A 24,772-nucleotide genomic window follows, 5' to 3' on the forward strand; every position below is an offset into this window, starting at 1 on the left:
TGGCTGTTCACTGGTCTTTTATAACTACAGGGATTGCTGGAAAAAAAATAAAGCAACATAAAACCAGACAGCATTTTCTTACAACTGATTATCATCATAGTGTGCACTTAATACTGTAGCTTAGTCCCTTTACACACGCACGCGCAAACACACAAATGCACACACATTTATTCATTTAGCTTTAACTTTGCTAAGGGGACCATTTCAGCACTGCATGTAGTGTGTTCCAAAAATAATAATAAATCCACCATCACATCAGTCTTTATCTGACTGCAACATGTGGCATTATTATTTAAAAAAAAAAAAAAAAAAAGGCAACATGGAAACAAAAAGACAAACTAAAGCAGGTTCAGTGGAATTCTCAGAGCATCTTCAAGTAAACAAAGAAAAAGAAGTGTAGCGTGATTACGTGGACCCAATAACAACATAGAGCACTGTTCACATTTGCTTTGCTCGCCAAACAATGTAACACGTCCATCATGGCTGCATCATGTGGAGGTGGAATGTGCTTCCTAGCTTTGACCAGCCGTCTCTCCTCAGCAGGCTGGGCTCAGTGTTCATCAATCACTCCACATCAGCACATGTTGGACCTAAGAAGTCCCAGGGATCACTAAAGCGTGATCAAAACACATTCCGCTTCCAGGATGGCGAGGCTTCAAAATCTCTCTGTAGCTCTCAGACGTTCCTGATGGGAGCAATAAAACACCAGCGGTGGAATCAGGCAGAGGACAATAAAAACTGCTGGCTGATAGTCCTCGGCATCGTGGCATCACATGACCCCCATCGACAAAGCGCCAATGCCTTCAAATGTCATTAAATAACTCACTCTCACTCTGTCTTGTACACAAAAACAGTCATTGTTGCGGGTTCTTGTGCTAACTCTAAATCACTGAACGCAGCTGTGCACGCTGCAGTGATGTGGCTTGGCAATTGGCACGGCTTCTAAATCGAGACAAAAATGTTGTTTCTAATGCTGCTATTGATACCAGCTGGCAGCTTCTGCGGATCCAAATCAAAACAGTGTGTAGGCACCTTCACTAGACACATACGGGGATTCAGCTTCCCAGAATGGTTCATGACCATCTCTCACTATTAGTGTTTCTCAAGAGGCACAAACAAGAAGGACCTTGTTTAAGGAACTATTTCCACACTGTGACACAGGCCTGTGGAGGAAACATAGCTGCAGCTTAAAACGTCACATTGTCAGCAGCAGAAACCTCGGCTAAACTGTTAAGGCAGGATATTAGTGTGGAATATGAAAAGCTTATCTCAGTGCAGCTACCTATTGTATGTGTAATAAATTCATATTTACTTAGGACACACAAATAAAGTGATGACCTCCTACAATGTTCGGAAATTATGCAAATAAATACAGTGAACTTGGTGTGTTGAGCCACAATAACACACAGCAGTCAGACAGCATTACAGTAATGTTGCAGACTGAATTTAGACAAATTAAATGGCCTTTTGTGCGACACAGTTACTCTCAAGTAAGGCTCTGCCATACTTGGGATTTCAAACATAAACTCAGCGAGAGCACTAACACACAAAACAAACCAATGGTAGACTGAAGTCTCACGTCATTTGTGTAAATTTTGTCATTTACATGTGAAATAAATGCTCAATATCAATACTGCATTCATGTCTGTATGCTATAATACAGCTGGCAGGTGATTGTTTAGCCTATTGAAGATTAAAAAAGGATAATCTGGATCTGTCCAAAGGTTAACAAAAATCTGTCACCCAGTATCTCTAAAGCCTTGGTTATAGTCTCTCACGAGCTGAATCTATTATACCGTTTTTCTCATCCACACCAGTCTGCTTGTAGGACTCTGTTTCACACATGTGCAGTAGGTCACATCTTGAGCATGTGCACGGTTACTGTTGTAGTGTAGTTGCCACATGGGCACAAATTTCGGAAACTCTCACATACTTGCAGACACAGAAATACTGACACGGGCCTCAGGCTAGTGTTAAGTTCCTCCAAGCAGACTGGAAATAGCACAACAAAAACATCTATACTGTCCCTAAAGCTCACTAATGAACTTGCCCTTTAATATGTGCAAAAAAAGCCAAGAGGAGACTTCAGGAAGTCACTGCTTTCAGTCCAGACCGTAACTGCTCATAACATCCAGACTGGTTGTTTTTACACTCAGTTTTTTTTTTGCACAAATTAAACAAAAGAGATACACATCAGTAAGCATTAAACCAGCATTATACTCCTTTGTGGACATACACACGGATATCCTATCTTCTAGTCAGATCGGACAATGTTCGGCACGTGTGCAGAAGGTTGTCATCTACCAATCCAGCACAGTGGCTGCACACAAACCCCCACAGAGAGGCCCATATGGATTCTCATGGACTTACAAGTTGGAAACACTGACCTTAAAGATGGTAGGCCGATATTTGTTATCTTTGGACAGAGTGCGGCAAGTTGCTTGTCCTTGTTGATAGTTCTTGTGCTACACTAGCCCACTCCTGACTCTAGCCTCGTATTTAGCATACAGACACGAGGCATATTGATCTTCAGTTCTCGACAAGAATAAATGCATAAACCAAAATGGCCAACTACTATCTTAATTGCATTGATCTACAGAAGTGTGTCTTCACTTATGAATGTGTCTCTGCTAGTTTCCTAATTAAAACTACAGCAAGTTTACAAAGTCAGTGGGTGAGAGACTATTTTGTCTAATCAGATAACAATGCTAATTACAGTTTAAGGCTCGCTAACATAAACAGAACTTATCTTTCCAGTCAAAACACATCTAACAAACTAATATTTTGGTTATGACGACATTATGCTGTGTGCTCTATGTGCCAAATGAAAGAAGTCTGAGTGCAAGATGCCAAATGCACTCGCAATATACAGTCAAGTTTAGACCTCCGCACACATCAAATGAATATTTGACCAACTTCATTGAACCGTAAGTGAAAAACCATCACAAAGTTAGTGTGTTAGTGCTGCTTAACAAAATGTGCAGTAGAGTTGTAGAACACAGTATACTTCAGGGCTTGAACAGCAAACATAATCGTGATGAGATGCTGATGTGGAAGCTGTCTGCAGCATCAGTCTTCCTGATGACCAATCAGCGAAGAAATCAACAATCGAAAGGCCCTGAAACATATTTGGCAACTCCTCAAATCTCCAGCTTCACATGCTGTGTTGAAAGAGCTCATTTTCTGGTCTCTTGTACGAAACCTCTTACAGGCACTTTATCCACTGAAAGAGAGGCATCTGTATCGTGCTGTAACGTCTGGAAGACTTGGTGCAAAAAAACTTAAAATTAAAAAAAGCCGCATCTCTCTGAAGTCTGTCCAAAGGGATTTTTCAAGGTTGTGGGGGAATTCCAGCATCGCAAACCTTTGTTTTGTTAGTGTGGAAAAAATAGTGGAAAGCGTCCACTAAATATTTAACAAAGCAAAGCTCCCGTGACACTTTATGCAAGTAACATGCTTTAAGTCAGCTTTGATGGAATTCCCCTTCAACAGACTACAACATTGTGGACACTGGGTAAAGTGTGGAGGAATATTATATATGAGAAAAAGCCAGATAAAAGGCACTGAGACTTGGTTTCATGCTGCTCCTTCAGACATGAACTGAAGACAAAGACGATGTACAAGGATTCACTGCTGGTCAGCGCCGACTTGGTTCACCAGGCTGTCGCTTCTCATGGCTCACTTGTGAAACAGTAAACATACAAGCAAGCCCCTGGACTACAACTCTACACAAAGCGCCTGCTGTGCTGCACTGGCAGGATGATGCAGTTGTGTGTCCAGTGAGGTTCTGCATCTGCCGTTAGTGTTGCTAAATACTGAGCACAGACGTTCAGCGTGACCGGGTGTTGCTGTGAAGCGGGGTGAGGTTGGGGGGGGAGGTCAGTGAGGTACAACAGTGGACCGTGGGGGCTGAAAGGTTGCTGAGAGCTCAGGAGGGATGGCGTGGTCGGTCTGATTGTGCTGCAGGAGCAGGGTGGGCGAGGCGGCAAAGTCAGGTCTCAAAGTATTTGTAGATGGCTGTGACGTAAGTCATGACACTCTGCCAGTCTGGCCTCTCCGTGTGCACCATCTCATTAATGTCCTGCAGCAGAGAAAATGACAGTTAAAACAAGAAAAACACAGCGAAAATTAAGATTTACGTCTCAAAAAAACACGGTGCACAAACATTTTAGATTCCCCATTTCAACTGAATTTAACAAGATTAGTCATTAATCGTTTGGTAAGTGACAATGTAAACAACTTAATCATCATCATCTCCACAATTACTGGACAGATTCCAGCTGTTGTAAAAAAAAAACAAAAAAACCTTCCCTCAATCTGAGATAATATTGTATCTACTTATGAAGCAGGCCAGGTATTAGTGGAGGGCATCCTGTATAATGTTTACTTATTTAGTCCCTTAACATAAACTTTCCCGAATAGTTAGACATTTTGGGAAATAAAATTATTCAGTTTCTTGCTGAGAATTGAAAATATTGACATCCCTGTCATATCTGCATGCTAAATATAAGGTTGAAGCAAGCAGCCTCGCATACTGGAAGCAAAGGGAAACGGCACCCTGGCCCCATCTAAACATAACCAAATCCACCAATCAGCACATCTAAAGCTCACTAATTAACACGTTATATCTCATTTCAGGTTCAGATTAGAGTGTGAGTCAAAACAGGAAATTTGTGGTCCAGAGAATCAACAAAAGAAGCTGAAGGATGCTAACATGTTCTGTGAGTCTTAGAGGAAATGACACTAGTTAAATTTCTCTGTAAGTCTGTGTGGTAACCCTCACTGTTCCTCACAGGTTCACTTGAGGTCGAGTCCAAAAGAGAGTCTCCATAAACCCATGCATTAAAATGTGCAACGTTACAGCAGAAATACACGTTTACAACCAAAAAAAAACGGTTTCAGTCTGTACAGCTAATTGTCCCATTCATGACAACTGTATGAAGGTGAATTTTTACAGTTTTATCTGGTTGTCGTCATAGGCCCAGAGACGTTGCATCGTCTGGCTCAGCTCCAACCACAGAGTACCAGCGAACCACTTTGATCATTTTTAGATTAGGTGGACGTCAAGAGTTACACATTGCCAAGATGGAGATTTCTGTTTCCCTGTTTCTATTCTGTATGCTGAGCAAAGTGGCTGCAAGCTTTAACATTTGATTGAGAGACATGAAAGCAAATAATTGCATTTCCCAAAATGTATGGATATACATTTAAGTAAACCGGAGGTCAGTATATATTTGTACGCACAGTCTAATAGTATCACAGACAGGATATTCCACAAAACCTTGTTCCAGCTTTCATTGAAGCTACATGATGTTTACATGCTGTATTTAAACTCAGGAATCAATATTCATCACAGCCGCACCATTTCATTAAATTTTATTTTATTTTTTAAATGCTCTGTTTGGAATCTCCACAAGAAGTTCAAATAAATTCTTCAGGATTTAGACTGCATCAAGCTGCACAGTTAGATTTGCACAGCTGTGATGATGTGGAGGTTTATGAGGTTAAAAGCAGAACTACACACAGTACATTAAGGAAATTGCAAAACAAACTGTAGTTCATCTTTGGGTAATCATTACAATGAGCACTATAGTTGAAAGTTATTTAAAATCAGAAGTTCAGGTGGCTTATCGGCAAACAATGGAAAAAATAACATCAGGACAGAACTGTCCATTATTGGGGTTATATTTTTCTGAAGTCATTTCATATGTCTACAAAGCTTACCAAAGTGCATTTGATGCCAACACTCTCTGCAGCCTGGAAGGCTAAGGTGAAGTTTCTCCTCTGAAAAAGTGAGTGAAGTGAGAGTTGAAGTCACACATAATGAAACATGAAAAAGGATGATTCAAAAATGGGGGTTTTCCTCTGAAACTTGCCTTCTCTTGGCTGGTGAGCTCCTGGTAGGGGATGTGTGCGGGCAGGTAGGTGTGGAGCACAGCACAGAAGGCCAGGCCATCATTCCAGCTGCTGCTGAAGTTAGTGATATCAATGTTCTGAAAAACACACCGATGACCCGTTTAAACTTTGATTGAACTTGACAGAGCATTTACAGTGGAAGACAAAAATCAATAGGAAACCAATTTTTGGGTCTGATCTGACCTAAGAGGGTACAGCATTTCATCTTTCAGATCATGAACGTCACTTCGCTTAGCTTTCTACATCTCTTTAAACAATATTACGGTCACAATAAATTCTGTTGTCATGAACCATTTAAAATGATTTATCCACGGTCCTGGGGTTTTATATGAACTATCAACACTACTCATCCACATCACATTTATCACCTTTTCTACTATCAACTGTTATCTGACCTTTAAAATCAAACTTTTACAACCTCCTACAAACAATCCCTTAAAGTTGAAAGTAGATGCCCAGATCTACTGGTCATAGCTTTAACTTATATAGTATGCAATGATTTACAGATAGTCTAGTGTTTTTGTCAGGAAGGTAACCCACAGGATGAGCCAAATGTTGCGCACTTCCTGGAGAGGACCGTAGATGCCATGGTAACCACAACCTACATCACTTAAAAGAGGTAAATATCACTTCAATATGGCATGTGACTCTGGAACAACCGTTGATTGTTATTTAAATCATTACTAGGTCAACACTTAGACATGTCACATTTAGAAAGGTGTTTTTATATACGAGTCCACTGTGTCTTAAAAGAGACAATACTGCAGCCAACAAATGAGACAAACAAAGAAAGAGCAGTCACTGCAACATCCGGCACAACAGAGGCAAAGATGACTCAATTTTATATAATCAATGCTCCTAAAGTCAAAAAACATTTTAGGCACTAATAGTGAATGAAAATTATAAGCAAGGGCCATTTCATGTATTAACGTTCATTATTTCGTCAGAGCTTTAGTAGAAATCAGCTGGACTTCTCTTGTAAGTTGTTGAAGACATTTCATCCAAGAGGTTGCTGCCTAGTTTGTTTAGTCCATTTCTGGAAAATTGATAAACAAACAATCCATGATTTTCCCTGTTCAATATAACTGACATGTATGAAGAATATTGGCCGATAAATCCACAACAGAACTTTTTACTCTTCAAATTTGGCATCGACATTGGCCACAAGAATTCAGTATCAATCAGGCTCTACTGATAAGCCCTCAATTCATGGGTCTGTTAATCAAACTGGACTAACTGGATCATGTTTCATCGTCTCACTGGTTCCTGAAGCCACATGTTGATGGTAACGTGATTGGGTTGTTTTTAGTGCTTTCAGTCCGAACAGTAACTTACCCTTAGTGTGCAGGGAAGAATCTTAATCTCTCTCTCTCTCCATGTCATGTTTTTCGTCTAACTGACTAATGGGCAGTTACAGAGTTTCCACTCCAGCTGATTTCTAAAGAAGCTCCTACAGTTACTATAACCTGTATGACTGACAATCAACACACACATTTATCATTATCTCTCTAAATGGTGGTTTTAATTCTTGGTGGCAAAGTCTGCCATCCTTATGTGGGATTCAAAGTGTTGGTTAATCTACCAAATTGCCATATGAAGACGTTTACTTCTAAACATTGTGGTGGACCCCCGCTTTCTTGAACACCCACTGTGGTTATTGATTAAACCCCTAAAAACGTGTTTTTTTCCATGAAAAAATGAGTGTAGATCTACAACACCTATGAGATAGCCGCCACTATGTCCACACCGTCTTAGCAAAATCTTTCAACTGGCATCTACAAAAACGTTTAAATAAAAACAGACAATCATGCTCGACAGTGGATCAGTTTTAAATTCATTTGGAGTAGGATGTGAGCAATATAACAAGAAGCAGCAGCTACAGTGAGGCTGACACAGTCATGTCCTCATAAAAGTAAGAAACCTCATTGTGCTACCGTTTATGTCGACAGAAACATGGAGAACAAAATCACTGTCGTAAAATTCATAAGCTAGTGGAGAAGAAAACTGTGCTACACCCCCTCCATTTTTAATCTCGTGAATTCCATTTGACATTATAAGCCGTTGCTGATGACACTGACACAGAAGATGTGCTTGATGCTACACAGTTGTGTATAAAAATGTAAAAGAGTATAAAGCCAAATATTACTCTTTTCTAACACTGTCAGACTTACAACAGCAAAAATAATAATAAAGGCTCACAATATAATCAGCAGAACCAGAGACATTTTCCTTTCCTGTCAAAACTTAGCACCCACCTTGCAGCTCATAGTTAAGTTTAAAGTGGTGAATGCAGCCTTGAGTTTAGCAGCCTCAAGCAGAGATAAGGAGTGGGCCTACAGAGGTCTGGAGAGCTCATTTCTTTACACATCACTAGATTTTTTTCATTTTCAAACTTGACTCTGATGTGCAAAATCAGTGAGGTTTTCTTTTAATAAAAGCACATGATGTTTATTTATTGTCAGTTTCACCCCGAGTGACAGATATCTGATCATGCGTTACAGCGACAGACCAGAATCCCACCTGATAGCCTTCCGTCTTCTTCTGGCACCACTTTAGCAAAGCATTTCTCTTGGAGCCGCCATACTCCCTGGCCAGTGCTGACAGCGGGTCCTTTCGCTCTTCTCTGTTACACACAGAGGAGACATGTAAGCAAACACTCTGCCACAGTTTTAAAAGATTTGCTGTGTCAGAAACACACACAGATCATATGAGGAGTTTGTTTGTTTAGCGAGCTAGAAAAAACTGTCATGACTTGAGCTGAATGTTTTGTCATCAGATCAATCACAGTCTGAGGAGGTGATGTCACAAAGGGGGCCAACAGATTGAAACCAGACTGAAACAGGCTTCAAACATGCATTATAAGCAAATAACAAACCTACAGCACAACGCACAGGAAATCAGAGCACCATTGTGTGGTACCTTAGCCGGCTGCGTGCTGTAGGGGTGATGGATGCAGTGGGGGAGGAGGAGGACAAAGAGAGCGGGGAGGAGGCTGCACTCATGGCCATCAGAGAGGCTGAGGATCCCCCGTCTGAAGCCGCCATGTCCCTCTTGATCTCCTCACTGCTCCGGCGGGACACTGCTCGAGACAAGGATGTGATCATAGACTCAGTCGTTTTTTCAAAAACCACACAAATGATTGCGTCACTTCATAACATACTTATGAGAAGTTTATGTAACTCAACTAGCATCTCTAACCTGAGATGGCCTTGGTGGAGTCCATGTTGGAGACCCTCTGGATGACAGGCGGAGGCCGGGCAGCTGAGGTTCCCCTGAGAAGGTGCTCAGCTGTGGACACATCACAGTATTTACATTACATACAGTACCAGGGATTCTATGAGCGACTTCCTCTGAAATTCGATGTGACGGGGATCAGCAACGTGCTACATTCTAGTCCCTCAGAGTTCAGGGAATAACAAGAAAACAATAAATCAGAGCAAAGTAAACGAAACATTTGAGGCGATGGTCAATCCTGCACGTTCACATGAAACACTTGAAGTCATTACGGCTGAGAATGAACCGAGGGACTGAGGCCTCATTATTTCCCTCTTATCATCCACTCAGCATACATGAGTCCTGCTAATTCCAGGCTTCTGGGAAAAAACTTTGCATGTCACGAGTGAGGGGAGTGTCAATTCCTGTGAATCACTGTGACAGAGATGTAGCTGCAAAGGACTCGCTATCCTGTGTGCTGTCCATTTACAGTATTCTGCACGCTTGCATATTTATACTTGCATTTATGGAGCAACAGCTGTTACATAAAGAAACTGAGATTATTTATCCAGGGCAGGGAGTATATTTACCTGGCATGGTGATGTCTGTGTAGCTGGGCCTCTTATCACTCAAGGAGGAGAGCGGCTTGGCCGCTGACATAGACCCAGTTATGGAGTGTCTCTGAAACAGCAGAACAGTACTTTTATTGTATTGCAAAGCAGAAGGGCTTTGTTTAAAGGAGGGCCTTGCAGAACTGTGTGTGGAAGTCCATATATTTTAATGCCACATATAAAAAGTACAAATAATCAAAATGATGCACTTTTTTTGTCAATACTGTAAATACAAGGATTACACCAGGTCCTTACATCTTAAGGTAACTGTGGTAATATACAAGGGCAACTGAGGCACTGGTCAATAAAACTAATTAATAAAGATTTTCTGTGCAACTACACGCAAGATAAGTTTTCATATTTACAGATAATACAGTGACTGATTCCACTTTCTTCTTATGCATTGCATTTACATTTATATCCTTAAAAAACATATTGCTTGTTGATATCACACTTCATATCAAATGTAGTGAAGACCAAAGGTCAGAAAAACTCATACAGGCATGTTGTCTTTTTTAAAATATAGGCTGGCTATTTCACTCAGTGTTGTTTTGTATCTGTAAGGTTGCGCTCACACTTGGCAGGTTTGATTAGATATAAACAGACTATGCTGGTAGCATGATTTGTCTAAACTTGTGTGAATCCTGCCACTGTGGTGAACACTACACAATGTCAACGAGAACAGTGGTCCTGGTCCCATTCCAAACTAACTCTGGTGCAGTTTGACTGATCGATAAATCCTAAATAACCAAGCATTAAAAGTGCATGGGATGGTATGGTAATACAGGCGAAGAGACAAAATAGTCATTGAAAACACTTTTCCTAGTACCTGTATGGGTGAAACAGCAGCTGCTGGGGGCGTCTTCATGGGACTGGGACTGAGGGGGGTTCGTGGTAGAGGGGTCGCGGCGGCTGTGGGAGCCACAGCGGCACCATTGGTAGGTGGACCTGAATTAAGAGGGAAAATGTAACAGTTCACATACAAATACAAACAGCTCAGTTAGGAGCCACTACACACAAGTCACTACATACCAACTTGATAGATGTCAAGGATGTCATCTCGTCAAACAAAACCATCATGCTACAAATTACACAGGATACAATTTTCACTCTAAATTGTAATTATATCAAAGATTAAAATGCTAGTTAGTACTCCTTTTAATGTCATTTTGCATTTTCAGTCTGCAGCCAAAAAGCACCTCGACAACTTACACCAACGGGGAATAAGTACTAAAACATTAAAAACAATTATGTTCAATCTATACTGTGGAAAAACTGCAGATATTAATAGCAAACTATTACTAAAGCAGCAGCAATGTCTAAAATAAGGACAATGGAGCATCTTGTGATTATGTGTACCTTGTGAAGCACTATCAAAGCTCTTGATGAGTGTTTTGACGGTGGGCGAGGGCTCTGAGGAGGTGGAGGATCGCCTGCTGAGACCCATTCCCTGTCTTAGAGCAGCCAGGTCCCTCTCCACCGCATTCATGTAGTTGTACACTCGGCCCCTCTCCTCCTCCTGCCTGGAACACAGACAGTACTCTAATAAGCATATCAAATGTCTCCTTGTCTTGTTTAGAAACACGAGACAGACGAGGTCAGTGTGAGCGCTGGAGCTCTTCCATATGTCTGTCTGGGGGTCTTACTTGCGGCTCTTGACTTCGTCCAGCTCCTTGCTCAGCTTCTCGTTCTTCTCCAGTGCTTCCTGCAGCCGGCGCCGCAGGTCTCCAATCTCCTCCTGAGCTTCCGATTTGATATCATTAGCAATGACAACAGCCGTTTGTAGATCAGCCTGGAACTGACGCCACTCCATAGACTCCTCCTGCACACACGCCACACAAAAACAATGAGACAGCAGCAGACAGCTGAACATTATTTATGCTAAATAATACATTAGATCATTAATGCAGTATTGATGAATTCTTTTGGCCACTTGGGGTAGTCTGTCTTCTTGGCTATGCAACAGTATAACTTAACAAGATAACATATAATAGCATTCATTTATAACTGTGCTTGTTTCCCTGATTAATTGTAAAACTAATATCCACTCTTCTCTTTGCTCTGTTTTGTTATCTTTGCTCTGTTTTATCTGTTATCTCCCTTATGTGCAATTGTTATTATAATGTGTGTGTGTGTGTGTCTATTGCATTTCATTTCTCAGCTCTTCCTATTTATAGTTTATTTGTTCTCTTTTCTTCCTATCACTTTTTTTGTGCTCTTTATCTTTTGTGCTCTGTATCCATACTGCTGCAACAAGTGAGTTTCCCCATTTGTGGTGAAAAATAAAGTGCAATCTAATCTAATCTAATCTAATTTGTTTTCCCATAAGTGTAGAGAAAAATATCTGCTATTTTCTACACCATGTTCATCAGCAAGTTGATACTTTGTGTGCCAGTCAAGTACATGTTTATAGTTTTTTCCTGGTAAAAACTGCTCCTTGCTGGTTCTGGTGACAGGGATGATCTGAGCAATGAGAATGAATTCAAAGAGCAAAGGTGAGGGGAGAGGGAAACTCTAGATTTGTCGATCCGGCAGCAGAAAAATGTTTGCAAAGACTGCAAAGAAAAACGGAATATTACAGAGACATTGGAACTGGCTTATATAGTTTCCTATATGCACAAATATGAAAACTTGTCCCCTATGCTAGGGGTAAAAGTAGTGTCTAATAGAGCGGCTCTCCCAGGACTGCCTGTAGTGCATGTAGCAGAGTACGCATCACAGCTTGGCAGAAGGTGATGCAGTCAGGTTTACAATAAGTTGCTGCCTAGTTTGTTTAGTCCATTTCTGGAAAATTGATAAACAAAGAACCCATGATTTTCCCTGTTCAATATAACTGACATGTATGAAGAACACTGGCCGATAAATCCACAACAGAATTTTTTACTCTTCAAATTTGGCATCGACATTGGCCATAAGAATTTAGTATCAATCAGGCTCTACTGATAAGCCCTCAAATTCATGGGTCTGTTAATCAAACTGGACTAACTGGATCATGTTTCATCGTCTCACTGGTTCCTGAAGCCATATGTTGATAGTGATGTGAGTGGAATTTTTTTAATGCTTTCAGTCTCAACGGTAACTTACCCTTAGTCTGCGGTGAAGAATCTTAATCTCCCGCTCCATGTCATGTTTCTGGTCCTGCAGCTTCTTCACAGAGTCTGAAATAGGAACAAATGCATGGCATAAATGTTCTCACGCATCACAACACAATGAATACTTTCTCAACATTTCTTACTACTGTACAAGCCATTTTCAGTCCATCATGGCCAAAACAATTTGTTCTTTTGGACAAGAATTTTCCCCAAAAAAGACTGTTTTGTGGCAAAGTGGATACAGATTTCTGTAAAGTAATGTCAATTGATAAAAACCATACAATGTAAAATGAAAGTATTCAACCCCTTTAATTCAACCCCAAATGCAGCCAGTTGGTGGGAGAAGTCACACAATTAGTGAAATGGAGATCACCTGAATGCAATAAATGTGTCTCAGTGATTGTAGTATAAAGACATCGGTATCTTGAAGGTTTGATCACTGGCGAGTCAGCACTACTGGCTATGACTCCACCATAGAGGTAAAAGAACACTCCAAGTAACACTGGGAAAAGGTTATCTATACGAAAAAGTCCAAAGGTGGACACAAGCAAACTTTTGAGTCACTGATTATCTCTTGGAGTATAGTACACTTAAATTTATCATTATGAAATGGAAGGAATATGGCGCATGCCTAGAGCACAGTCATCTGAGTGACTGTGCAAAACAGAGACTAGTGAAGGAGGCCACCAAGACACCTATGATTCCTCTATTGGAGTAACAAGCTTCAGCAGCTGACAAGGACAGTGCATATAATACTGTTGTCTGTTCTTTTTCTTGACTAGAGGTTGCCAGAAGGCGTGTGGGAGACTTTAAAATCAACTGGAAGAAGGTTTCTCTGGTCTGATGAGACTAAAATGTATCGTTTTTGGCCATTCGACTAGACATAATGTTTAGCAGACACCGAGCACGGCACATTATCACAAACACATTATGAAGCATGGGGGTGGCAGCATCATGATGTGAGAATGCTTCTTGGTAGCAGGCCCTCAAATGCTTGTAAAGGTAGAGGGTAAAATGAATGCAGCAAAGTATTAGGAAATGCTGGAGAACAACCTGATGTAGTCTGCAAGAGAACTGCAAAATGGGAAAAAAAATGTTTTCCAGCAAGACAATGACCCGAAGCCTGCAGCCAAAGCTACACAGAAAAGGTTTAAAGGCAACTAGGTGAAGGTTCTGGAGTGTCCTAGTCAGAACCCAGACCTTAATTCAATTGCACTGTCCAGATGTGCAACGCTCAACGCTGTAACTGTGGCTACAGGTGCATCTACGAATAGTGACTTGAGTGGGGAGAATTTTTTATAGGTCCTGCAAAACTACCATATTACTACTGTAAGTTTAGATATTATAACAAGTTTGCACTAAGTTTAAAGAGTGTGTTTCCAGCAAACTTACTCTCGAGGTCTGTTATAATGAGGTTGTCGTGGAGTTTAAGAGCTCGATGCTGCTCCACCTCATCCTCTAGCTCAAAGATGGTTTCCTTCATGTCGGCAATCTCCGTCTCCTTCTCCTGCAGCTCCATACGCTGCTTCTCCAGTGCACGCTCCTGGTCAGACATCTGCTGCTGCACCTGCTCCTGGAAGTCTCTGTATTCCCTGTCCAGCTGCACAGACAGGATGAAGAGCATCTGTCATTTAATTATCAACTAGCCATGAGGTAATTGGCTGCCTAATGTGCAACAAAACTTCAGCAGTGTCTGATTTTTATTTAGAGAGACTGATTGCATACACTGTGTATCTTAAGTACATATTCGCACAGTTATTCTCCGTCTATTCTTGTATTAATGAGGTACAAATTAAGAACGTGTGCCATCCCAAAGCTAGAATCTGGAGAACTACAGTTCTGCAGGCAATACAATTATGATTTCGGTGACCCAGTAACTCCCGTGTTCTTGCACCCTCGATAAAAGTTGTATTTAGGTCAAACACCTCAATTTAACTTTTTACTGCCTGAGGAAATTGATGCCCCACACACATCTGATTTTACATTTCTAGTTGTCTGTGAGGCTTCAAGGTTTAACTAACCTTGCTGAAAGTCTCCTGCAGTCGGTTGAGTTCACTGTGGGCTTGTTCCAGCTGCTCTTGCATCTTTGCAGCCTTGGCCTCTGCCTCCTCCTTCCCCAACCGCACACCTTCCAGCAGCTGGCAGATGTCATTTTTGTCCCCTGCGGTGTGAAGAGAATAAAGCTCGGCCACCCTCTGCCTCTCCTGGTCCAGTTGGGCTCTGCAGCGGTTCAGCTCCGCCTGGTCACTGCTCACTGCCGCCTTGTACTCTTCCAGTGCAGCCGCCATGGCAGCTCGGTCCTGTCTCTCCGATTCCATGATGCGTTCCATTTGGTGGTTCCTCTCCTTCAGAGCTGCAATCATCTCCTGGGCTTCAGCATTGTCCTGCTCAGCCATCTTTAATGTGTTCGACAGGTGTTGTTGCACCCCCAAGAGCTGCTCTCTCTCAAAACGGGCATTGTCCGCCAGGTCTGCATAGCGCTGCTCCAGCTCCATGTAGCGGCCGCTCTTGATGTCCTCTTCTAGCACATAGGATATATGATGTTCATCAAGCAGTGATCGCAGGTATTCGATCTGTCGTCCATAGAGCTCCAGCTTGTCACTCTGCTGGCACAAGGAATCCATGAGGATGACCTTCTCCTCGCCGAGCCGCTCATTCTCTCCGTTCAGCTCCTGGGTGATTTGCTGCAAGTCAGCCAGCTCCTGTAGTGTGGCCTGAAGCTCCTCAGCAGTGCTGTGCTGGTTCTCCTCCATCTGGTGGATGCGCTCTGTCAGACAGGCTACCGACACCTCGCTGGCATTGCCACTGCTACCCCTCCGTGAGCGCTCCCTGCTGGGTGCGCACTCCGACTCAGATGACGAGGAAGCTCCAGAGGGGGCATCCAGAGCATCATCACTGGAGGTTACAGCTTGGTAAACCTCACTAGACTCACTGTCGAGGTTGTCTGCTGAGCCTCCATGCTGGTGTCCTGTGAGCAGATCTTCTAATGAGCCAGGAGCAGAGCCTTCCACCGAGGAGGTTAGTGTTCCTGTGCCTCCTCCATCACTGTGCCCGCTACCTGCTGCCAGGTCCGGGCTCAGGGAGGCGTAGTTGAACAACTTGTCAGAGGCATCCAGCCGCTGCTCCAGGGAAAAGCCCAGCGCGTTAAGACGGTCTTTCAGCATGCGGTTCTCACTCTTTAGCAGGTTGAGCTCCTCTCTGATGGCCTGGTTCTGCTCTTGTAAGAGAATCAGAGTGGATTCCACATCAGCTGCTGTGATGGCTGAAACCTGGGGTTTCTCTTCCTCCCCAGCTTCTTCCTGCTCTGGTGCTTCCTTCCCCCCCAAACCAAGCTGGGCCCTCATGTCCCTAAGCTCACTGCGAAGGTGGAGGATCTCCACATCTTTGCTTTTAGCCAAACCAAGCAGGTCTTTTACTTTGGCTTCTAGAGCCACCTTATCACTAATCTGGCCATCTGACTTGGACTTGCTCATGCGACCCTCGGACTCTGCCAGGATCTGGCTGCGAGAACGCTTTCCTGAGGCTGCATCCCCTGCTACAGTCCCTGACACAAGCTGCTTTTTAGCAGCCGTTGTCCTGGATGTTCGGAGTCTGTCTCGAGATGAGTTTGGCTCCTTGGAAGTTGATGATGTTGTACGCTTGGATGAAGTACCTGGTAGGACAGTAAAAGGCAATGCTTTAATTTCTATGAAAAGAACATTGGAAAAGAATAAATTAAGTTCCGTGAGTGAAATTTTAGATACCTGATGTTGTCTTTGGCTTGCTGTCTAGGTTGCTAGCAGTAGTTCCAATGGAGGCTGTCCTCTTGGTCTTTGTGACAGCATTGCTTGATGCTGGATTCCCTCCAGCCATGGCAGCTAAAAGATCATCATTGCTTTTTACCTGAGAGAACAAAAATGCAACAAATTCATTTACAATCAATAAAATAAAAACAAATATAAGCATATCAGCTGCTCAATGGTCCATCACTTAATAATTTTCACCTTGGACAGAGGGGCGTTGGTGGTGCTTTTGGCTGTAAGTTTCCCGGTGCCAGCGATGGATGCGGCCTCCGACTTCCCTCGATCCCCACTTGCCTTACTCACCGCTGGCCGGACAGACTTCTTCATTCTTAGCTCTCTGATGCGGATACATCTACAGCTTAATCTGTACACAAAGGAGGGAAGGGTAAAGGAGGGAGAAAGGTAATGCATGTCAGCACACAGAGTGATAGCTCCAGTTTTCCATGGAAAAGGAATTCTTTCCACAGAAGCTATTCCCTGAACACTAGAAAACACTGAGATCACATCAAATAACTGAGCACTTGTAGAAACCACTGTCTGCCTTTGTGATTTAAAGTGTATTTAGTACAGCTGTTGTTTAGGCGGTAGGGGGTAAAATTTAGCTTTTTCTCCTGATCCTCATAATGATTAGTTAATGTAGAAATGCCGGTGAGAATGTTTATTCATATTTAAATCACAATGGACACAGTTGCAATTTCAATTATTTTGTCTTCCCTGCAGTTACATTTGGTAGCTGTTAGGACAGCTGTAGAAGACCACCCCTGACACTGGAATGTAGGGTAAACACCGAACTGAAGGGCTCCAGAGGCAGACTAATATCTCCACTAGATGGCTCTCGTGTTTGTGATAGTTCACTAAGTTCAGGCTTTCATTTGCCTGTCAGCTGCAACAACGATGACACTGATAAAGTCCATGTGGGTGGCTGCTGCTGTCGGGAGATGTGTGAAGAGTGCTGCTTTGCAGTCTAGTCTTTAGCACAGAAAAAAGATGGGCAGGAAAAAGCATCTTTCAAGCATCAACTAGAATGATAAGCAGAACCAAAAAAGGAAAAACTCGTTCAAAGTGAAGTCTCAAACTGCCAGCATATTTTGTGAGGCAAAAAATGTGAGTTCAGTTACCAAGCACTGCGTATTATCTTGCATGTCCGAGAAATGAGTTATTGCCACGCTTGTGCAAGTTCTACTCAAACCAGTTTACAATCACCATTGCTTTATTTAAACAACTTGACAATACAGAAAAGATTCCTAATAACAATTGGATCTGGGGAAAATTTTTGAGCATGCTTCAAAATGCGTACTGAATTAGCAACAGATGACATATTCTCTCAGACGTATGAAGCACTTTAAGTTTTGCTTAGAGTTGCAATTTAACCAGTAAACTGTGTTTGTTTGGCAGCTAACGTTGTGTTGATCCTGGCTGTAACTAAATTACAAAAGCTTGTATAAAACACAAGAGGTTTTATTCGCTCATATGTTGCGTCCAGGTCTGAAGAGAATCTGACTTGATGCCACGATAGCAAGAGCAGTGATTTGGGACACAGCTGGAGACAAAGAGTAAGTATTTTAGCACAGACTTGTGTGTCTTGCGAGTTTTCTTCAGAGGACAGAGTGAGCTGAAGTGATTTATTGTACACAGGAAACCAACTACAATCTACCTCTGAGTCAGTGCTCCTTTGTTTTCCTGCATAGAAGTTTGTTGTTTGGATATGGAAATAAATATAATCAAACAGCAGCCGTAAATCAGACTTTAAATAGAATCCTGTGAGAAGCTGACCGACGTACTACAGCAGGACCACAAATGTTTAGACAACTCAGTGACTAAACTTCTCTTTCAATCTTAGCTAAATAAATACACACTACAAAAATGAATCAGCATTTAAACATTGTAAGTCAACTTTCTTTGTATTATACATTTCCAAGGAATCCAAAATAACTTGCTCAGAAACCACAACTGCACTTCATTCAAAGACATACTATTCTAAGGGATTCATCTTTTTCGAGGTGTCACTTTAAATCTGCAGCAAATCTTCCACTCTGAGTGCACAGAGTCCTCAAGGGGAGTAAGTTATTAGGCTTGTTATTTCTGTTAACCTTCAGTGATGGCCATCGGTGACGTGGATGCTGGGAAGTGTTTAGCTAGACCTACTTCACAGCCCTACATCATTAAGAGTTATGAGTAGTTTGAAAGGACTTACACAGAAAAATATGCATCTCTTCAGTTGCACAACTTCAAATCTTTACACCAAAATGACAACAATGACAAATAATTGAAAAGCCTCTTGAAGCCACAAAATACATGTCCCAAACCATTAAACCTAAGTTTGCAAAGAGCTGTAAGCAAACAAAAGAAACTAACTTCCCTGCCTCATTGAAAGAAATAACAAAACATATCTCTCAGCTGGTTTGACTCTGCAGCTCTGAGGCTCTGGTGGTGTAGAAGTATATCTTATTTGCTGAAACAGACTTGTACAAAGGGATTAAAATGAGCATACCACTGACATAAAAAGCCCAGAAGCTCAGAATTGTGTTTTTGTGCATCTTTTCACAGTCAGTGTTCTTTACTAGTTTTGAGTGTTTTGTTTTTTTGGTTTTTTTTTTTAAATGAAGGCTAGTTTTTATTTGCATTTAACTCCCCACTGACATTACTGGATCTGAAGTCCTTACGTCATGCCAGTACCTAAAGAACATTTGTGTTCTCATGACTACAAAAGCCGTCACGGCATTTTGGCAAGACCAAGACATTAGGCTGTCTTGACTTATTTACATTTGGCAACAACAGTGGCCCAGAAACTACAATGTTTGGACAGAAACTATAAGCACATTTTCCTAAGGTTCATAAAGTTATTTTGTAAAATGAATAAGCTAAAATAATAAACTGGTATTTGATCCTTAGAAAAAACACATGGCTCTGGTTCTCACTTTAGAGAGCGAGAACATTGCCCTCTGAATACGAACAAAGAGGTTTCTGAAAAATCTCTGAATGTCAAAGTGACTTAAAACATTTTTTATGTGATGAACTATACCTACTCTTCCTCTGTTCAGGGCACCTGTGTGAACTTAACTGACTTTATAAGTCCATGATAACCTTGAAATGGTTTTGTTAAAAGCAAATGCAAAACTGGCACAGTCAGAAAGACCAGTAACACATTGCTAACACAACTAGGAGTAAAATTAATTTTAAAAAATAATGAAATAGCAGAAAGGAAGGCTTTAGAGATCAGCAAGAATTACCAGATAGAACTGAGTTCACAGACAATTAGCAACAGGATTCAGAAGAATGGGTGCAGTGAAACCATTTTACAAACTTAAAGAATAAGACAGTGAGCATTAAATTTGCAAAAGAACATGCACAAAAGACAGTAGCGTTTTGGATGCGTGTTATTTTCAGCTGAGTTCAAATTCAACCTACATGGAAAGTCAGGAAGAATTCCAGCCAAACTGCACTACAGGTACAGTGAAGTATGGAGGTTGGAAAGTTTGGCGCTGCTGTGTGCGTGACCGTACTATATCTAGTGATGGAATCATGAACTTTGTAATATGCAGAGGAAATCTGGATGCAAACGTAGAAGAAATGTGCCAAACAAAATCATTCAAGTGAGAGAAGTGGCTCCTTCAGCAGAATAAGGATCCAAAGCATACCAGCCTCCTGTTCAAAGAATATTTCACTCAGAAAAACATCAGTCTTAGAATAACCTTCCCAGAGCCCTGACCTCACCCTATTAGAGCATCTATGGGATGCCAAGGACAAATAAATGTCAGCTCGTAGATGCTCTGGTGGGCATGAACTGAAAGCTTTGCTGGCTGAAACATGGAGGAAACTTTCACCACAGCTATTACAGAAACTGGCTGATTCCAGGTTCAGACTTTGTAAAGCAGTTCTGCAAGATAAAGGATGGCAAAATAAATACAAAAACACTGCAACTGTGATCTTTAGTTAAGCCAATCTTAGACTTGTGCTCAGTTTGAGCTGTTTATCTATTGTTTTATCCTTTAAAACCCATTGTTTTTTGTTGAATACTTTGATAGACAAGCATGCGTCAACATTTCTACTAAACAATTTCCATTTTAGAAATGTATGAATAAGTGCCCATATGTGCAATTTTGGGGCCACTACATAAATAAATGTCTGAGAAGCTCTACAGCTCTGTTATGAAGGTCTAAAACTGTACCTTAAAGCAACAAAGACACAAAGAAATTTTCTAAATGTTTAACAGCACTATTGCAGCTGTTAAACATTGACCAAATGCCACCAAATGAGTAATGTCCCCATCTGAAGATACAAAGGAATTAATGAGACCCAGCTTTGCTATTTTAAGCCACTAACAAGTAAATATTGTACTAGAAATTAGAATTGTGGTGCCAAGTCTTATTCACAATAGCCTGAACTTATGACATCACTGTTTACAACCCAAACAGTCACAGCCCTGGTTTGCATCTCTGCACAGCCTCATCTGTCTTTGCGCATCTAATTGTACTGCCTGTGTTTTGGGTTACATTTCTGCATGTATGCAATTATCTATAACACTTACAGTATGTTTCAATTGTGCAGGGCGTTTTCCCCAAGCACTGACATGTGCACTCAACAACTAGCCAGTTTTCTGAATAGCTGAATGTGTGTCAAAGCAGATGTCTGAAACAGAGAGCTGCTAGCTGGAGCACAGCCCTTTTCATTGGGTCTGAATAGACATGGGAGCACAGGCTGGGGACCAACAGAGCAGCTAAATGGGGCAGAGTCAGCAGCCTTTTCTTTCACTCTCCCACTCTAGAAACCAGTGTGCTCTTCACTATGTAGATCTATGCTATCTACTGCTAAATAGTTTGTTTGAGTACTGTTTTTTTTTAACCCTTACTGATTCATATTTAAACCAAACATCTATGCTCACACTGGGTTTACTGAAATTTAAAAATGCGGTCAAAACCTTGTGTTTATTCAACACTACTGTGCTTTACACCAGCATCTGTGATGAATTATAGTATCACAAACAGCACTGATTATGACTCCTGATGACTCCACATCACTGGGCTGGCTGTTCATGACATCACACTGGATTTGTGTTTAAATATAGCTAAACTCTTTCATAAACAGCACAGCATGAAGAGGGCAGAGTCCATCGTGTTTGCATGAAGCTGGCAGACATTTTTAAAAAAATATTAGCCAGGTGATTCATTGTCAACTGAGCAAGACGGATGATTGTTGGACTGGGAATCTACAAAGCATAAGAGGCCACAATGATAGCATTTAAAAGCAACAATTGTGTCTAATAAATATTCAGATATCTCCACTATCTATCAGTAGGATAATGCTTTCATTATGTTGTCAACAGAATTATATGCGTGCAATGTGACAACAATGTGTAACCACTTAGCCATGTAATGCATGCTCCAGTAGGCCAGAGGACAAAGACACATGTCTTAATTCAAAACAACTAAAGCTGCAGTGTTTGATTTCAGCATTAATGAATGCAATGGATCAGATCCAAGGCTGACCAAAGGACCAAGTGTGCACAGAGCTCCTTTACAGACAGCTGAACAAAAGCATGAGACTGAGACAGAGGACGAAGAAGAAACTGCCAAGGAGGAGAACTGAGAGAGTGGGGGTAGTAGTGGTCTAGTAAATACCCCTTCCCCTGCTCTCCTGCCTTATTCATGCTTTAACTGCGGGGAGGCACTTCCTTGCCATAACATCAGCTTCCTGTGGTGGCGTCTCCCATAAAAAAAAAAAAAAAAACAGTCAACCCTACATGGGTGACTATTTGTAAAAGGACAAGCAGGCACCAGTTTGCCTGAGACAGAGCAGACACTGTCAAACCTTGAATCTCATTTGTCACAATATGCCTCGCTATTCATATGAGAGACTGGAAAGCAATTTATTAAACCATTTTTATCAAGTAACCTTCAGGAGAACAGAGCTGCAATGATTGATCGATTATAAAGTATAAATTCTCTTCAGCTTGTGGACCAAAAAAAAAAAGCATTTGAGGATGCCATCTTGGGCTTTAGGAAACAATGAAAGACATTTTTCCCCCCATTTTCTGACATTTTATATTAAAACAACTAACTGACTAAATTGAGAAAATAACTGAAAGATTAATCAACAAGGAAATCATCAGTATGTTAATGCCTTACAGCTGATAAAAATGACACATCTGTCGCTAAAAAATTCAAACTGAGCTACTTTTTTTGACACCTTTAACATCCTAAGAGTCAATCTGGAACTGTAGAGCAAGATGACCCATAAAACTTATACTTGTCTATAAAAATGCCAGTGAGTTGTGACTTATCTTCGTGAAAAGCCTGTCATGGAAATTCATTTCCTTCCTGCCGCTTATTCAATGTCACCTGAAGGCAATTTTTCCAAGACTAGAGCCTCTTCCAACATATTTCTCTAAAAGCAATGATCAGGAGGAGCCAACAAGAAATAGCTCGTAAGTCACATCTCCTGGAAATTGATTTGTAGAGTGAACTGTGAAAAATAGTTCCAGGAAACTTGGGAAAACCTGTGGCCACTGGGTTAGAAGAGATTATTTCAAATGGAGAGAGTATGTGAGCAAACAGAGGCTACATCTGTGAAATAGCAAAGAGTCAGGAGCAGCTCAAACACAGTGACAAGCTGCAGCATCAGTGCAGTGTTGACTCTTCTCTGGGGGGCACATTTACATTGTTCTGGGCTACACCTTCATTAGCAGCCCCACTGATAGCTTTAACCCTAAACTGGGCCATTCAACTGCACATGGACATGCTTTACCAACCAAACAGTTTACTTAATGACAACTAATCCGCTGTATGAAGTAAGCAAACGTTTGTACTATCCTATGAGAGACCAAATGGCAACTTAAACCCAAGGAGACACTCCAGCTAGCTAGTTAGCATTAGTGTCAGGCATGCAGGGAATTTCAGTGGAACCAACTTATCGGTTGGCTTTCAAAACAAAAGCACTGGGCTAGACACGTAAGCACAACTCTGAAACACTTCTACTGAAACTGTATTAAACCTTGAATAAAGCGAGCTACTTTGAAAGCTATAGTAAAAATATAAGCCTGATAATAAGAGGTATGGTGCAGTAGGTAGATGACGTAGTGCGGTTTTAAACTGCAGATATATGTTGCCAGGGAAAATGTTTTCAGATTACTATTTAAAGTCACATGATCTGAAGACAAAGCATTGAAACTATATATAAAAAGACAACTAGCTAAAAAAAAGGAACATTCAGGGAACCTTTAGAGAACGTTCCCTCAAGGTTCCCTAGACGTTCCTGTTTGCTACTGTGAATGAACCCTGAGGGTACGCCACAACGAATTGACTTATTTTGAAATTATTCATTGTACGGGATAGGTGAATTTGCTAACTTGACGACTGAACTAAAATCTGTTCTGTGGCTTAAAACAACAATTATTTTGTCATTTAAAACCAACAAAATAAAGATATCGAATGTGTCTAACTGGCATAACTTTACTGTGGATGCCTGTGTGTGTTTTCAGTGAGTTAATGGTCCCCTGCTCTCAGTGAGCAGTGCCGAAGCTAAGGCTGCTAACGCTATCATTAGGCTAACAATGTTAGCATAGCCGGCATAAAGACAGCGCTCCGTCAGTAAACTGATAAAATATCCTCACCTCCGCTTCTCCTAATTCTTCCTGCGTGAGAGACTGATTGGAGTCCGATGAACGTCCATTTGCTAGGAGTTGGTTAATCCCACAACTTGTGAAGGCTCCAAGCAGCATCGGTTTCGGATGGCAGCTCCTCTCCGCTGGCAGCAGCCGGATGATCCTCAGCCCCCTCCCCTGGTTGCATCACCTCAGCATCAGCCTCAGTGCAGGAGGGACTCCTCTCTGTCTCCAGCGTGGTTAAATGTCCACGGTGGGCTCTCCAAATCACTCCTGGAGCAGGACCACGACTCTGCACAAACGTTTGAAGTGAGTGAATAACGGGCAAATATCGTCCAAATTACTAGATAACCATAGTGGATTAGTGCTAATCTGTTTTAGGTTTACACAAATCCCTCACATGATTTGAAATGTATCTGACTTTATTAAATATCAGGCTGGTTTGTGTACACATTTTGCTAAGATCAACTGCATTTGGTAGAAAACAAATGCTAGAAACTTGCTTTCTATTTTATGACTGTCCAAGGAGCTTTGTGTTTGTTTGGGAGGTTCCTGGAG

General features: G+C 41.5%; 1 protein-coding gene across 1 annotated transcript; it reads right to left on the reverse strand.

Moving 5' to 3' along the window:
• Positions 1 to 24,363, reverse strand: specc1la (sperm antigen with calponin homology and coiled-coil domains 1-like a). Its single transcript, XM_008284150.1, has 16 exons — positions 24,224 to 24,363; positions 16,816 to 16,978; positions 16,576 to 16,714; positions 14,854 to 16,484; positions 14,225 to 14,432; positions 12,825 to 12,898; positions 11,387 to 11,562; positions 11,100 to 11,263; positions 10,570 to 10,688; positions 9,720 to 9,810; positions 9,115 to 9,204; positions 8,836 to 8,995; positions 8,437 to 8,539; positions 5,877 to 5,993; positions 5,725 to 5,784; positions 1 to 4,081 (listed from the first exon to the last, which is right to left on the reverse strand). Exons 2-16 carry the CDS (start codon positions 16,939 to 16,941, stop codon positions 3,992 to 3,994), a joined length of 3,348 nt encoding a protein of 1,115 aa, XP_008282372.1. The 5' UTR covers positions 16,942 to 16,978; positions 24,224 to 24,363; the 3' UTR covers positions 1 to 3,991.
• Positions 24,364 to 24,772: the final 409 nt, after the last annotated feature.

The sequence above is a fragment of the Stegastes partitus genome, unplaced genomic scaffold (genome assembly GCF_000690725.1).
Source record: "Stegastes partitus isolate 25-593 unplaced genomic scaffold, Stegastes_partitus-1.0.2 Scaffold349, whole genome shotgun sequence".
Classification (NCBI taxonomy): domain Eukaryota; kingdom Metazoa; phylum Chordata; class Actinopteri; family Pomacentridae; genus Stegastes; species Stegastes partitus.